Raw genomic sequence first — 18,121 nt, 5'->3', positions numbered from 1 at the left:
AGGAAATCAGATGAAATAAAACAACCAAGCACTGCCCAAAGGGTTCTCATCAGCACATTACAAGTAAAAGATCTTTGTGTCGCCATATTTCATATATTCTCTTTGGTATTAATAAAATGAAATTGTTTCAAACACTAAAGCATTTTTCAAATTTGTACCCATTGAAGCCTCTTCTACTATTTCACTGAGAAACATAATAACTAAAATTACTATTTCACTTTTTTATTTCAGTTGATTAAATAATTTAGTAGGCAGAGAGAGGATAAGGGAATGGATTGCAGATCATTAAACAGCAATATATTGTCCTGTGACTAAGGAAGTATCTTACAATTTTCTTTTAGTAAGCAGAAAGAGAAGAATTATTATTTTACTAAAAGCCTGATCATTTGCTCCTATGGTTCTGTGCAAAGATTGTCCGATTTTTGTTTAAAGTTTGTATTGGAATACCTCTTCGTTATTTATCTACCTTTTAAAGACGGTGGGACAGTAAGCATCGTATAAAGAGGCGAAAGAGCCCGCAAGGGGTCAAAGATCTGCAAGTAGAGTAGAATGAAAGATCATCCATTTTGGTTGGTAAAAATAGAAGAGCAGAATATTATTTTAAAGGAGAAGTACCACAGATTGTTGGAGTACAAAAGGACCTGGGTGTACTCTTAGATGGAAATTTATTGTCCCAGTAAAGCAACTAAAAAGATATACCAACCCTAAGATCTCAAGTTTCAGTTACCATTATAAGTTGTGAACTTAATCAGCTCTATCATGAGCATAGCCTCCATAGTATCCAGGACATCTTTAAGAAACGATGCCTCAAAAAGACTACATCCTTTATAAAGGACCACCCCCCCCCCCACCCCGGCTCACCCAGATCATGCCTTGTTCTCATTGCTACTTTCAGGAAGGAGGTACAGAGGTCTGAAGGCACACACTCAATGATTCAGGAACAGCTTCTTCCCCTTTGCCATCCAATTTCTAAATGAACATTGAACCCGTGAACACTCCCTCAGTTCTTTTTTTAATCTATTTTTGGACTCAGTTAGCTATTTAATATATAGATACTGTAATTCACATTTTTTATTATTATGTGGTGGATTGTACTGCTGCCACAAAGAGAGCAAATTTCATGACACATGCCAAAGATATTAAACCTGACTCTGATTCCAAATTTCTAACCAATGATACCAAGAACTGTGAATATCGGGCTTACTCCCAATTCGGTTACATTGATTTTTATAGAAATATTTTGATATTATACAGTATAATATGACATAAATGTCCATAATTTATCTTGTCAATGTCAATGAAAATAGTGAGACTTCCTGAAATACGCAGATCATTGATTTATTACAGGCTATTAAAGGCCCAAATTCAATTCTTACTTAATCCTGAATTAGCTTTGCAGACGAGTCTATGCTATTTATTCACAGATACCATCACCAATAATTTGTAGGCTAATTCAGTATTTCTTAGCCCACAGTTCATAAGTCTATCCCATGAATCAGCATTGGCTATGTTAACGGTCCAATAGATGCTAACAGAATTAGTGCCCTATTGAACTCTAGCAACAATCAATAGCATTTCAGGCATGGCTGAGGGAACAGATCAGGTTTGGTCTAATGTTGTCCATCATTAAATAACCTGCCAATAATTTCTGTCTAGACTGTCGAATGATGCTTGTGCTAGGTACTATCCTTTGAGTTATAAAATACAATGAGAGCCATCAGGAGAAAATGTGGGAAATTACAGTAAAGGATTAGATAATTAAATAACATCCTTGTTTTCCATTGTGTTTTTGGTTAGATTATTTTTGTTACGACTAAGTGCATAATTGGTGAAAGGGCCGCAAGGGATGTGGGGCTCCTGCATTCAGGGGAGCATTAAATTAACCATTAATGAATGGATGCATTAAACTGAGGTGCTTGAATGATCTTGTCACATCTACTGTGTGTTACTTGGGACTACTGCATTGCAATGGTCTCCTCCAGCCATAAGCATTTGTAATTCCCTTTGCACTACTGGGTTTTGAAACTCGTTCCTACAGACTTAATGCCAATAATTCTTCCCACTGAACAAAGTTATTCAACGCTCTTTTCTGAAACTATTAGTAAAGCAAAAGTTGCTTGATTTATTAGTGAGATTCTAATAATAACATTTTTTTCTTTGTGATTTTACTGATCAACTCAATCTATTCTCGCAGCTTGGCTTCATTCTGGCTTCTACAATTAACAAGAAAAACTACAGCTTCAGTGAATATAGTTGGTCTCCTGGGTTTAAAAGCAGAACTTCTGATAAATTTCATAAAAGTACACTTTTCAAAGTGAATTTAATAGCTTAACAATTAACTTATGTTTACAGTAAGTACCCATTATTTATGCAGCATGCATTCAGATTTTGGAATTGGTTTATTATTGTCATAGGTTCCGAGGTACAGTGAAAAGCTTGTCTTATTATTCATACAGATAAATTCATTGTACTGTGCACTGTGGTAGTACAAGGTGGAATAATAAAAGAATGCAGAATAAAGTGTTACTACTACAAAGAAAGTGCAGTACAGGTTGACAATAAAATGCGGGACCATAACGAGGTAGGTTGTGTGGTCGAGTCCATTTTATCATACTAAGGAACCATTCAATAGTCTTATAACACACAGTAGAAGCTGTCCTTGTGCCTGACAGTGTGGGCTTTCATGCTTTTCTGTCTTCTGCCTGGGGTGGTGGGTGCTGGCCACTTTGCTAAGTCAGGGAGAAGTAAAGACAGAGCCAATGGAAGTACTAGGATTTAATTCTTTTTACTTCAGTTTGGTTTTAAGACTTTTGATGGGAAATGAAAGAAAGAAACAGCAAGCCCAAATCAACATGCACCAAAAAGAAGCCAATAGCTGTCAAGACTACAGAAAATAAACTTCTGGAGAATTCCATCCAGGTGATAGGTCTCAACCCGAAATAGTTACTCTCCATTTCCCGCCACAGGTGCTGACTGACTTGCTGAGCTCATTCAGGAGTTTGCTTTTACTCTACATTCCATTATCTGCAGTCTCTTTTGCCACCAAACGCACATCGGCACATAGTTTAAAAATAACTTCAGTAAATTACTGTTCTATGAGACATTCCAACTTGTTAAAATTCGGTATGGGATCACCAGCACAACTTGAGATGTGATGTCATCACTCATTGCAAAGTCATGCAGACGCTCATAATCATAAAGAAATTGAGACTGAACTGTGAACATGATGTATCTTGAGAGAAGGTGAAGACATTTATGAATTTAATACACTGTAAGGTTTCACTGCTAAGGCTAATGGCTTCTATGTAATGTTTCACTGCTAATGTAATGGTTTGTCTGTAGCAGCAATGTTTGCGTTATGACTAGAGATAACGGGACTTTGGAATCCAGGGGCTATCCAATGGGAGAAATGTTGTTCTTTCGTGTGTGGCTGGAAGCCGAGTTATTCATGGTCTTTCGTCGGGGAGCAATGGGGAGAGAGGACGTGAATAGAGAGAGTCGGAAGACCACCGGATGGAGTGGACTGAGGAGCGAGGGTCTGAGGGCCAGCTATGCTTGGAGGTCAAAGGGAACAAATGAATGAACAGTGAGCTCCATCGATGCGCAATAGACTTTTTCCTTAAAATGGACCCTTTTTATTTTCCATACTGACCCTTTATCCAGATTAAGATTTATAAAGTTCAGTCATTTAATTGCATATGATGTACTGTCTGATATTTTGCGGTGCGGATTTGTAACCAGACAACACATCACACAGCATCCACACAAACGAGATTTCTCAGTTTGGCGGGGCCAAGAGTTGTTTTCCCCTAGACGAACACATGCTGGCGGAGACTGAGGGTTACATGAATTTCCCACAATCAATAGAACAACACGTTCCTCTTTCAAAATATCCCTTAATGAAATGAGTGGACAGCAGTATTTCCCGATGGTGTATTATGAGCACAATATAGGCATTATTTGAGCTTTACAATTTAATTTAGCAGATGTGGGAAAACCTTTTATAAGCTTGGTACTCTGCTGCTCAATTAATTCATAAAAACACTGGTTGCTTCTCTGATCATTTAAAAGAACTTAATATTGAACTAATGCTTATAATATAGAGTGGCATGAAAATGTTTGGGCACCCCGGTCAAAATTTCTGTTACTGTGAATAGTTAAGTGAGTAGAAGATGAACTGATCTCCAAAAGTCATAAAGTTAAAGATGAAACATTCTTTTCAACATTTTAAGCAAGATTAGTGTATTATTTTTGTCTTGTACAATTTTAGAATGGAAAAAAAGGAAAGAAGCATCACGCAAAAGTTTGGGCACCCCAAGAGATTTGAGCTCTCAGATAACTTTTATCAAGGTCTCAGACCTTAATTAGCTTGTGAGGGCTATGGCTTGTTTACAGTCATCATTAGGAAAGGCCAGGTGATGCAAGTTTCAAAGCTTTATAAATACCTTGACTCCTCAAACCTTGTCCCAACAATCAGCAGCCATGAGCTCCTCTAAGCAGCTGCCTAGCACTCTGAAAATTAAAATAAATCATGCCCACAAAGCAGGAGAAGGCTATAAGTAGCAAAGCATTTTCAGGTAGCTATTTCCTCAGTTCGTTATGTAATAAAGAAATGGCAGTTAACAGGAACAGTGGAGGTCAAGTTGAGGTCTGGAAGACCAAGAAAACCTTCTGAGAGAACTGCTCATAGGATTGCCAGAAAGGCAAATCAAAACCCCTGTTTAACTGCAAAAGACCTTCAGGAAGATTTAGCAGACTCTGGAGTGGTGGTGCACTGTTCTACTGTGTAGCAACACCTGCATAAATTGACCTTCATGAAGAGTCATTAGAAGAAAACCTTTCCTGCGTCGTCACTACAAAATTTAGCATCAGAAGTTTGCAAAGGAACATCTAAACATGCCTGATGCATTTTGGAAACAAGTCATTTGCACTGATGAAGTTAAAATAGAACTTTTTGGCGGCAATAAGCAAAGGTATGTTTGGAGAAAAAAGGGTGCAGAATTTCATGAAAAGAACACCTCTCCAACTGTTAAGCACGGGGGTGGCTCGATCATGCTTTGGGCTTGTGTTGCAGCCAGTGGCATGGGGAACATTTCACTGGTAGAGGGAAGAATGAATTCAATTAAATACCAGCAAATTCTAGAAGCAAACATCACACTGTCTGTAAAAAAGCCAAAGGTGAAAAGAGGATGGCTTCCACAAGAGGATAATGATCCTAAACACACCTCAAAATCCACAATGGACTATCTCAAGAGGCACAAGCTGAAGGTTTTGCCATGGCCCTCACAGTCCCCTGACCTAAACATCATCAAAAATCTGTGGATAGACCTCAAAAGAGCAGTGCAGGCAAGACGGCCCAAGTTCTAAAAGAACTAGAAGCCTTTTGCAAGGAAGAATGTGCGAAAATCCCCCAAACAAGAATTAAAAGACTCTTAGCTGGCTACAGAAAGCGCTTACAAGTTGTGATACTTGCCAAAGCGGGTGTTACTAAGTACTGCCATGCAGGGTGCCCAAACTTTTGCTTCGAGCCTTTTTCCTTTTTTGTTATTTTGAAACGGTAAGAGATGGAAATAAAAAAAGTAACCTTGCTTAAAAATATTAAAGAAATGTGTTTTTAACTTTATGCTTTTTGGAAATCAGGTCATCTTTTACTTGCTTAGCTATTCACAGTAACAGAAATTTTGACTGGGGTGCCCAAACTTCTGCATGCCATTGTATTTTGATCGCAAGCTTTTGTGAATGTTCCCATCGCTATACCATGGCTTTTCCTCTGATATAATCAACAGTTTCAGTTTTGTGTATTTTTTCTCCTAATCTTTCAATCCATCATATGAAGATGCAGAGTGGTTTATTGAATAAAGTAGTTTTGCCAAAAGAAATCTACAAGTCATACTTTTAAAATAACCAAGAACCTACATGTATGATTTATCTGTATCAATACATGTAATTATATCAATAAATTAATAAAGCTGACTTCTCTAAACACAATGCCTCGCTTCATTAATAATAAAAATGTGCTTATTTATTTGTTTGTTTATTTATTGGGCACAGTGCAGAATAGCCTCTCCGGCCTTTCAAGCCATGCCGTCCAGCAATCCCCTGATTTAATCCTAGCCTAGTCATGGGAAAATTTACAATGACCAGTTAACTCACCAACCGGTACATCTTTGAGCTATGAGAGGAAACTGGTGCACCCAGAGGAAATACATGCAGCAGCAGTCGGAATTGAATCCGTGTCACCTGTACTGTAAAGCATTATGCTAACTACTATGCTACCATGCTTTAATGCTATGTTTGAATGTTTCAATTTTATCTGATTTAAAGCTGGGGAAAGAAAAATACTCCCAAGAATCTACTTAGTAAACTGTCATTTTTTTCCACTGGCAAATCTGTGCCAATTTTATTGTCTTTTAATTCTGCACTCAATCAACTGGACCCATTTCCAGTAAACTGTGCCAGCGTCACTCATTTTGGTCTAACAGTATAAATGGCTGGCCTGTATGTCACTTTGAAAAATAAACACAGCTCAATAATGTTTAAATGGCTTTGCAATCTATGTCAGTGTTGTGGATCATCAATCTTGCAGCCAACCCGTCTCTGGTATTGACACCGCACCATTGTTGTGACCCTACAATTCTCTATTCTGCGACCTGTCAATCATAGTCCACAGAAAACTATGCCAAGTTCAGGGCAGCACTTGTATTGTGACTTGCAGTCAGCAGTCATTTCATTTTGGTGACCTTTAACTGCAAAATAATAGACAAAGGGGATCTTCAGCAGTTCTGAAGGTCTCCAGGGGAGGCATAACGATAGTTTGACACAGCGTGACACCAGCTCCCAAAGGCGCTTTTCATTGCGATAATTCTGAGATCCTTCTTCATGTTACATAAATGAGTCACTAATGTTTGAACTAAAATGAGAGGAGCATTCTCCCTTGGTGTTCTATATTTCTGCTCACAAGGGATCAATAATAAGGCTGAATGAAGATTATGGGTATACTGCTGATTTTTATTGTACTCTTTCTTAAATGATCCATTCTAAGTCAGTTAGAATTTTGTCCCATTGGGCTAAGAAACCAGCTGTGCATTTATAGAGCATTCCAAATGATTAAGAGGAAACTTTTTACTCAGTTGTGATGCTCATTCTCCCACTGAGTCAAACTTAGCCAGCTTCTCTTTTCCTGCTAGTGGGATTTGTATTACGGCTGTAAATACTGCTAAAATCTGATTATCAGTGATTTAATATACATCTAATACATGTTGTGCTAGCAATCTCTAATAAAAGGTTCACAGATACCAAGAAGAAACAACCATTCATTCCTGATTAAAGGCTCATTTTTCCCGTTGCCCAAGCTGACTGATGTACTTTCAACTTGTTAAATCAGCAAAATAGTGGACTAAAGAAAGGTGATCGTGTTCGGTAAAGGGGAATAAACTGTAAGAGGAGGAAGATGGTAAACAGTGGATTAATAATGTGCCTTTGCATCAACTCTGATACATGAGATCATCTTAGAAAGCTAGCCCTTTGGGTCACTAGGTGCCACCAACAACTTAGAGGCAATTAGTGGGTGGGTTGGAGTATTTGCGTGTGGACTGAAAAGGCACATGAAATCCAGTCCTTTGCTGATAATAATGACATGCATAATTTTTACAATGCTGTCAAAACTATCTACGGCCCAATAAATCAATGCGTTACTCCCCTGAAAACAGCAGATGGTCTAACACTACTCAAGAATCAGAATACCATTCTGTTGAGGTGGGCTGAGAGTTTTAACACCCTGCTTAATCAGGAATCTGACGCAGACCCCACCATCCTGGATGAACTGCCTGAACTTCCTCCTATCCATGACCTCAATCTACCACTAACCTTCCAGGAGGTTCTATCAGCTGTCCATTCCCTTAAGAACAACAAGTCTCCTGGCATTGACAATATCCCTGCTGAGTTACTGAAGAACGGAGGGTACATGTGTATGCGCACCCTCTACCAGTACGTCACCAAGGCCTGGACTGATGAGAACATCCCACAGCAATGGAGGAATGCAAACATCATTGTCATTTATAAGAACAAGGGTGACAAGGCCATCTGTGGCAATATCATATACAATACCCATCTGTGGCAATATCATATACAATACCCATCTGTGGGCATATCACTCCTTTCTGTTGCTGGAAAGGTCCTGGCTAAGGTGATGCTTCAGAGACTCATCAGCAACATCACCGAGTCAATGCTGCCTGAATCGCAGTGTGGATTTCGGAAGAACAGGATCAAGATCGACATGATCTTCACAGCCTGGCAGCTGCAGGAAAAGTGCCGGGAGCAACATCAGGACCTGTTTATGGCCTTTGTCGACCTCTCCAAAGTGAGCTCTTATGGGATGTCCTCCTCAGGTTTGGCTGTCCCAATAAATTTGTTAACATCCTCTGCCAGTTCCACGATAGGATGACTGCTCGGGTGACTATTGGAGGACAAGAGTCTGAGCCCTTCCTTGTATGCACAGGGGTGAGGCAGGGGTGTGTGCTAGCGCCAGTGCTCTTTAACATCTTCCTCTTGTGTGTTACCAAGCTTCTCCACAATGAGATTGAAGACAGCAGCAGTGTGGCAGTGGATGTCAGATTAGATGGCAACCTCTTTGACATCTGGAGGCTCCACACAACCACCAAACTCCGTAGAGAGCGGGTCCTGGAGCTGCAGTATGCAGACGACTATGCTCTTGTGGCCCATACTCCGGAGGATCTTCAGACTGTCCTTGCTGTGGTGGTGAGAGCATACAGCGGGATGGGGCTGACTGTCAATACCACCAAGACAGAAGTGGTTTGCCAGTGGAGTACCAATGTCCCACCCACTCTACCTGCCTTCACTTTTGGTGATGAAAAGCTGTCAGTAGTGCCATCTTTCAAATATCTGGGGATCATTCTCTCTGAGGATAGCGGCATTGACAACGACATCCAGAGCTGCATTAAACAAGCATCAGCCGCCTTTGGGAGACTTTGGCGTAGAGTCTTTCAGAACTAGAGCCTTCGTCCCTCCACAAAGATCACCGTATACCAAGCGGTCTGTGTCACCACTCTCCTTTGCTTCACCCTGTGAAGCTTGGGTAACCTACAGCCATCACATCAAGTCCTTGGATTGCTTCCACATAAGCTGCCTCCAGCGCATCCTGAGAATTACCTGGCATGAGCGGGTGCCTCACACTGAAATACTTGTAAAGACCAACTGCAGAAATATTGAGGCCATGATCACCCAGCATCAGCTGCAATGGCTGGGGCACGTGATAAGGATGCCCCCATGTCAGCTACCCCACAGAGTGTTATACGGCCAGCTACATCATGTTCGACGCTCAGCTGGAGGGCCGAAGAAGTGCTAGAAGGATCAGATGAAGAATGCTTTAAGGAAGTGCAAGATCAGACCCGAGGACCTGGAGGATGTTGCTGCTGACCGTACCACATGGCGACAGCTGTGTAGGGACGGGTTTATATTCTGGAGATGGAAAGAACAACCAGAAGACAGCTGAAGAGAGACCAGAAGCCACGGTTGCCACCACTACCACATATACATGTCTCACCTGCAATAGAGCTTGTGGGTCCAGGGTAGGACTGTATAGTCATCACTATACAGATCTCACCGTTAAAGGAGTGGACATCGTTATTGGATTTCGATGGACAATAGAAGAAGAAGAAGTAGCAATTGAATGACCAGTATGACAGTGCATTTTATTTTCAACAGTCATGGAAAACGCAAAACAGAGAAACTAATAATCTTACCTAACTCCTAACCTAAAATTAATGCTTAAGCCCATCATCCCAATCCATTCCCGAAGTTTGAAATTGTCTCAGAGAGTAATACGCTCAAAGTTCTCTATCAGGATGTGAATGTCTAAATTGCCAAATGTGAAGTATTGTACCATCAACAGACACCATCATTTGAACAAAGAACAAACAGTTAGCGGTTTTCCTGTGGTGAGTTGGTCTTTAAGGATTTCATATGTCTACTTGTAGAAAAATGGTGGGTTACAGCTAACACTTCTGACAAGAACAGATTATCCTCGTCATTTCTTTCTGGCATTTGTTGCAAATGGCTGTCATATTTGACAGCATGGTGACAATCACGGCAGTTTATAAAGTCCTCTGTACGTAATTGCATCAAGAGAATTTTTAAGAAATGTAGAGATTGATTTCATCCAAAGTATAAACTGCATTTCACAAAAATTTCTCCCTTTAAATTGGGCCAGTACATCTATTATTTACTTTATTGGCTCATTAAATCTGGTATATTAATTCCACATTCGCAGCAGTATTGACATCACCATCTTTTAAGGCTACAAGAGCATAGCATCAGATATCCAGCACCTGTTCCCCTTAATTACAGATCTCCTTGGAAACAGGATAGGTGAATTTATCCAGCCCTCTGATGTCCAGACATGTTCCATATTTGGAATATTCTTCACCTATATATTTCATGTTTCCTGGATAGTTTTGAAATTTAAACAGTTAACAGAAATTGAATGTATTGCAAAAGAAAGTTGAACCCTCGTCTTTTCCTTTTCTACTCTTCATGGACAGAGCAAACTGAAAACTTCATCTGTCTTTGTATGGTCACGTTGCCTTATTGTGTTTGAAAAGAATGTGGTAATATAAATTGTTTACAATGTAATCTCATGTCCTTTGACAAACAGTTATAGATCTGGGCAAGGCAGTAAGAGTTAAAGCCAGTTCCTTCAGAGAAATAGATATTGACAAAATAAGTAATATTATCTCTATTTCCCATAAAATTGAGGTACATCATCAGTCATGGAAAACATTCAGTTTATACTTAGTTGTGGAGACTGAGTTTAATACTTGAACAATGTCACCGCACGCCAACCCATTCTGAGATAGGTAGAATGCAAACAATCAATAGACTTCTTAGTGAGTACTAAAACTGTGATTCCTTCCTGAGCTACAATGAAGGAAATGCTTCATTGCTTTTCATTCATCATCATCATCAGGTGCCATGCCCAGTTTGAGCTTTGACTGCCATGGCCCACACACTCCTGTTTCGGGTCAAGTGGATCAATTCATTGGTATTCATTTCCAGTTCTCTGGCTGCTGTCTCCATCATCATTTGTCTTTGTCTTCCTCTTGCTTTCTTCCCTTCAATCTTTCCTATAATTACTGTGCATTCTAACTCCTCTTTCCTACTCACATGTCCAATGAAGTTACATTGCCTTTTCATGATCTCATACATTATTTCTCTTTTTGTGTTTTCTCTGTTCATGATGTCCTCGTTAGATATTTGTTTCGTCCACAATATTCTTTGCATCCTTCTCAAAAACCACATCCCTGCTGCTACAATTCATTTCCTCGTGTTACTAGATATTGTCCAACATTCTGAGCCATATAACATAACTGGATAAACGTAACATTTCAGTACTTTAAGGCGGGTTCTCCTGCCTAGTTTGGTATTGGTCAGTATACTCTTCATTCTCATAAAGGTGTCTTTTGCCATCCCTATTCTTCTTTTGATGTCCATGTCGCACCTGCCATCTGATGTCACCTAGCTTCCTAAGTAGCAAAAGTTCTGTACTTGTTTTATGTCTTCCCCGTTTATTCTCAGGCTGCAGATAGGATTCTCCTTTTTAGACATCACCTTACATTTTGTCTTTTTGCAATTGATAGATAGACCCATTTCTGCACTTTCTTCAACAACTATATCAATTAAGTTTTGTAGTTCTTCATCCGTACTTGCAATTAACACAGTGTCATCCGCATATCTGAAATTACTGAAGTTTTCACCGCCAACTTTGATTCCCAAGATGTCTCTTTTTTTTTGTAATATTGTTTCACTGTACACATTAAATGAATCAGGGGAGAAAACACACCCTTGTCTAACGCCCCTCTTGATTTTCGTAAACTGACTCACTGCTCCATCTATTCTTACAGCAACAGTTTGTTCCCAGTACAGATTTCTGATTAGGCGGAGGTCTTTTGAATCTAGATCTAGAGTTTCTTGTAATATTTCAAATAACTTATTGTGCTTCATTTTATTAAATGCTTTTGTGCAGTCAATAAAACAAACAAATCTTTTTGTACTTGAATAGCTCGTTCTGATAGTATCCTTAACATCAATATTGCGTTTCTTGTACCTTTGTCTTTCACAAAATCACATTGTTCTTTACCTATTTCAGCTTGTATCTTACTTTTAGCTCTTGTCATCAAAATTCTTAGAAGTATCTTGGTGATATGACTCATTAAACTTATGGTGCTATGTAATTCACATTCTATTGCTCCAGGTTTCTTAGGAAGAGTGATAAATACTGATGTTTTTCATCTCTTCTGGTATTATTTCAGTCTCATAAATGTCATTGATTAAATCAGTAAGTTTTTCAATTCCATAATCTTCAAGGGTGATAATTTGTTCTATTACTAATTCATCAGGATCCGCTGCCTTTCCTTTCTTCATCTTATTTATTGCTTACGAACTTCAGATTTTAAAATACTTGGACCTTCAATGTTCTTCTTAATTTCTGTTTTTTTTGCCTCGATCATCTTCAAACAATTCCTGAATATACTCAGACCATGTGTTCACAATCTCATCTTTTTCCATAATAATGGTACCATCCTTTGCTTTCAAACATCCACCTGAAGAACAGAGGAGCTTTTTACCAGTGATATTCTTGATTTGTTGATGTAACCTTTTTGGATCAGTAATAGGGATTCTTTCTATTTGATCATATTCCGGTTTAACCATTCTTCTTTGGCTTTTTGACATAAGCTTTTTCCTTCATAGATTAAGAATAACACCTTTTCCTAACTGCACAAGTACACCACCAGGAGTCAAATGAAAATTCTTCTATTTTGGCAGCACTATTCTTCATACCCAGGTTTGTTTCCCTGTTGGTCCAATTACTGGTGTTCTTACCAATATTTATCCCTAAATTGGACTCATATAAGTGGATCACTGGCTCTTAATTGCATGATTTTAGAGAGAACGTGAAGTGCATAAATGCCCAGTTTCTCACAATTATTGGACGTCAATAGTATTTCAATAAATATGCATAAGGCTCAATGTAAATCTACTTTCTTCTTTTCTGTTTGGCAATGTTGTATTATCCCTTTATCAGTTTCCCCAAAATTAAAGCAATCCGGATGGGATTTGAATTCTTACATGGAACTGCTGCTGTCAACCTGGGCACATCACGTCAGAGTAGAATCTTTTAAATGACTGCAAAGACATTTAGCATGAAAACCATTGCTTTGATCTTCTGAAACTCAGCATAAGTTTATGAAAAATGCCATTATGAAAATCCTGTTTTGTTTAACTTCGTTAATAAAAAAATTTAAGTAAAGATAGACAAACTCTTTCTGATGACTGATAAACAGAAGATACATACTTAATATAGACAAATAAAACAAAATTAGCACAAGGAAAATATTTTTATACAACAGGCATTTTTTAAGAAACATGACTTCAAAAATATGGGAGGAAAGAGAATGAATGGGAAACTATCTGGCTTGTACTTTAAAAGAGCAGGCGTAGATTGATAGACTGAATACCTAATTTACCACAGGATTTTTGGGCCGGTTTTTGGATGAGGAAGAAATAGGTCGGCAGAATTTGATACAAAGATTTAGTATCAGCTGTAGCTAATATTTATAACATGTTCACCCTGTGCTGGTCACAAATACCTTTATTTTATTGCAAAGGTTTGAAGCTTTGGTTGTTTGTGTATTGTTTTCTGATATTTATATTAATATTAATGAAACAGTTATTCTCAATATAATTACTTTAAGTGTGTGTGTGTGTGTGTGTGTCTGTGTGTGTGTGTGTGTGTGTGTGTGTGTGTGTGTGTGTGTGTGTAAATGTTCCAAGCTCAGGAAAAGCAAATGTTTCTGCTTAAATAAAGAAGGTCAAACATGTCATCATTTTCTTTCAAATCTAACAACTTTACAATGAAGTCCATAAATCAAAGATCAAGGACAAAATGCACTCCGGTCAAATTTATTGAATTTTAGTTGCAAAATATTTTTATTGTAATTACAGCTCAGTTTGTCTAAAGCAAATACTAACTAAAGGGATTTTGGTAAGCTAAATTCTGCCTATTTCTTTGTTTCAATTTTTTTTACTAATTCTTTTAAAAAACATACAAATTCTTTAATTTAAATACCTGTTTAATGTAGCAGCAGTCTACTTATCCTAGAATTGATGGTCTCCCAATTATCACAATATACTGGTAGGAGATTGGTGGAGCAAAAGAGGTAGTTACATGTGTAGAGAAGATGATTTACATGGACTCCCAAAACAAAACATTGAGATACTCTGAATGTGAGTAGCCAGTGTTATTGGGGTGGCGGTTATGATAATGCAACTTGAAAATAATTTTGATAGCAAGGATTTGCGCATGTTTAGCCCATGTCTATCCAAATTGACACAATCTTTTAAGCTAACCTGATTTGTAGCCTGATGGTACAATTTCCAATGCTCAATATATGTGATGCCTTTTGTGACCAGCAAGTAGTGAGTAGCACTTGCAAAAACATAAAGCTTTGCAAAGAGCTTGACTGGGTTGACATTTTTAACAAACTTATGAACAAGATCGCTTTCTTCAGCTCCTGGCTGCACAGTGAAGCTACTGGAAAACATTTGAAAAATTCTTTCTCAGAGCTTGGTTTCTAAACTTTGTGTTTCTTCTTGGCAGGATATTCCATCCTGCAAGTAATAATGGAAGCTGCTGTCCAGAATAACTGGCAAGTTACAGCAAAATCAGTTGGAAGCATCACCGATGTGATGGAGTATAGACGGATCTTTGAAGAAATGGACAAGAGACAAGAAAGAAGATACTTAATAGACTGTGAATTAAACAGGCTGAATGCGATTCTGGATCAGGTAACAGCTACAGTATTCATGCAAAATATTTGACAAAAAATGAAAAATATAGATTGTTTTGTATTCATTGTACTGTCACTGTAACCCTGTTAAGCATGGTGATAATAATGCAATTTAAAGTCTTTGCGTTTCAATGCAAAGTCACGTCTATCCTCAAGTCCCCTTAGGAGTATCTACCGATAATTTCCAATTTATTTAGCACAAGTCCTGTAATCCTGCTTCCTTTCTGTTGCTGCTTCCATATATACATTTTAAGAGGATCACTCTAAGAGCATTAAGGTTCATGATTCTGGTTGTGTGAGATTGTGAGTTGAATTGAATAATATGGTTTTGAAGGTCAACTCACAAATCATAATGTGTCACTTTCAGTTCCTTTCTTTCTACTTTTCAAAGCAGCTGTTAAAGGAGTTTGGGCAAAAAAAAAACAGCAACACTGAAATTACCTACTTCCATTGCTTGCATGACAAATATTTCAAGTTACAAGAAAATAATAGAGCCTAATCTGCTGAGCACATTCAGCATTTTATGATTTTCCCTGTTATGCAGTACCACCACCATTTGATGAGGAAGCAAAGATGTCTAATAGTGCTTGTTCTTCTGCCTTTGTTGAAGAGGGATTAAAGATCTCCTGAACTGCTACTTATTGATTGAAAACACCTGACAGGACAGATAACTTTTCAGTCAGTAAAATAGTGTCAGCACTATTCTGCTTAAATCAGTGAAACATCAAGCTTTGTATTAGTATAGTAAAGTCAATGAAACATTTCTTAAAGGTAACAAAAACAGCAAATGCTGGAATTACTCTGCTGGTTAAACAGTTTCTCAGAAGAGGGGAATGGAGTTAACATTTCAGGTCCGTGACCCTTCATCAAAACTTCCATACAACAGTACTGTAACGTCCTGGGAAAGGTTCACTGCTAATATAATGGTCTCTCTGTCGTGCAGTGTTTGGGTTAGGACTAGAGAATGAGTGTTTGGGTTCGGACTTTGGAATGTGTGCCAGCCAATGAGAGGAGATGTTTTTCTTTCTTGTATGCCCAAGCGAAGATTTTGCAGTCTTTTGTGCGGCGGAAGATGGAGAGAGAGGATGCCAGAACAGGGAAATCATAGACTGCAGGACGGAGTGGACTTGCAATGAGGTTGGGAGGGAAATCGATGGAGAACAAACAGACGGGAAACAGTGAGCTCCAACATTGCGCTTTAGACTGTTTCCTGAGAATGGGCCCTTTTTTCTTTTTGGTTTTCTTTACTAACCCTATAGTCAAGTTAAAAATTATAAAGCACAATCATTTAATTGCATATTGTGTACTGTTTGTATTTTCGTGGTACTGATTTGTAACAGGGGAACACATCACGTAGCATCCACCCAAAAAACACAGATAAAATGCTGAGAGACGAGGAAATGAAGATACTGCAATCCGCAGTCCCAAAATATTCGACCACTGCTACATTAAGACAAGGAATGCCTACTGCTCCTTGCTCAGACAGTGGAGGCAGAGCTTGAATGCTATCACCTCCTGCAAGTTAAATCAAGTGACATGGGAGACAACAAGGTTTCGCTTCTAGATGAACTCAATGCCTTCTATGCTTGCTTTGACCATCAGAACATAGAGGAACCATCACAAATCCCCAGATAGCCCGATGGTCCTTTGATCTCAATATCTGAAGCTGATGTGTAGGCTGCCATCAGGAGGGTGAATCCACGAAAAGCTACTGGAAGGACAGGGTACCTGGCAAATTGCTAAGACCTGTGATGACCTGGTATGTTCACTGAGATCTTCAACCTCTCGTTTCGGCAGTGTGTGGTACCCACCTGCTTCAAGCAGGCTTTCTCTTATACTGGTGCACATGAAGAGCAAGGTGCCCTGTCTCAATGACTACCGCCAGGTTGCTCTTCAGTCCACAATGATAAAGTGATTTGAGAGCTTGGTGATAAAACATATCAGCTCATACATGAGAGGTGACTTGGATACACTTCAATTTGCCTACAGTAGCAACAGGTCCACAACAAATGCCATCTCACTGGCTCTTCAATCAATCCTGGAACGTCTGGACAGCAAAGATACATACATCAGGATGCTCTTTATCGACACTAGCTCGGCATTCAATACCATCATCCCCTCAAAACTAATCAATAAGCTCGAAGACCTTGGCCTCAGTACCTCCTTGTGCAATTGGGGTGGGGGGGGGGAGGAACAGGAGTCTGTGTACATCAAGAATTAACCTAGTACATTTTTGAGCAACTTCCTAAATAGCCCATATGGAGCTTGCAAAGATATTTGAAGCAGTAAGTCATTAGCAAAAAATATAACAGGAGAATTGGAAGTAAAGAATTGGAACTGCAGAATTGCTGTATTGGCTGGTAGTTCTTTTGGGAGATAAAAAGATAAAAGATTAATAATAAGGAGTACATACTCTGTGATGATAAAATAACTAATGTATCCAAGGCATTTGTACGAAGACCATGAAGGTATTAATGACTTGTCTAAAGGAACAGAATTAAGAATGTTATCCAGCTGTGCCCAAAGCAAATAACCTGGTGTCAGATTGTAGATTGAACTCGGGCATCATTAGCACTTCTGTGCACAATAATTAAAAGCCAACAAATTACAGACGCTAGAAACCTGAAATAAAAATAGTGTTGGAAATACTCAGCAGCTCAGGCAGCATCTGTGAGAGGGGTACACGGCTAATCTTTCAGGTCAGAGCAGTTCTCTCCATCCCTTGCTTGCGGTATGGGTTGTTGTGTGGAAAACACAATGGCCAGTGAAATTTAATATAGTCAGTTTGAAATTAATAATACTGAATCCCGGAAGGACAAATCAGAATACCTTCTTGATGTTACAAGGCTGGGAATGAGGAAAAGCAAATGATTTTGTAATTATTTGTATGTGTGTATATATGTACATTACTAGGAGTGAGACCAAAAGCATAAAACATAAAGTAAAAAGCTAATGGATTGTTAACCTTTATGTGAAAGGAATGGGAATGAGGAAGGGTCTCGCCAAATGTTAATCCGCTATCAGCTGCTATCAGCTTTAGGGTCAGAACATTAGAAAAGATATGAAGAATAACAAAACTACAACCAGAACACTAACATTATTTGTCTTTCCATTAATGCTGCCTTGCCAGGAGAATGTTTCTAGCATTTTCTACCTTTATTTCAGATTTCCAGCTTCATTATTTTTCAATTGATATTCACTTAGAAAAGAGCTATTATAAATTGTGTGGCCTAAAATTTTTATAATTACACTTCTGA

At 38.7% G+C, this 18,121-nt stretch overlaps 1 protein-coding gene across 7 annotated transcripts in view; it reads left to right on the top strand.

Annotated features, from left to right (window-relative positions):
- Positions 1 to 18,121, top strand: part of gria3b (glutamate receptor, ionotropic, AMPA 3b) — a 390,090-nt gene that overhangs the window by 149,873 nt on the left and 222,096 nt on the right. For all 7 annotated transcript variants that reach the window (XR_010019539.1, XM_063060955.1, XM_063060956.1 and 4 more), the window contains exon 4: positions 14,675 to 14,862. Coding sequence is in view for 6 of the 7 variants with exons in the window: in XM_063060955.1 (XP_062917025.1) it covers positions 14,675 to 14,862 (188 nt within the window). In the remaining variant the exon portion in view is untranslated. The remainder of the gene's footprint in view (positions 1 to 14,674; positions 14,863 to 18,121) is intronic.

This window comes from Mobula hypostoma, chromosome 10 (genome assembly GCF_963921235.1).
Source record: "Mobula hypostoma chromosome 10, sMobHyp1.1, whole genome shotgun sequence".
Taxonomy (NCBI): Eukaryota; Metazoa; Chordata; class Chondrichthyes; order Myliobatiformes; family Myliobatidae; genus Mobula; species Mobula hypostoma.
The sequence above is the reverse complement of the archived record's forward strand: the minus strand, read 5'-3'. Positions and strand labels throughout refer to the sequence as shown.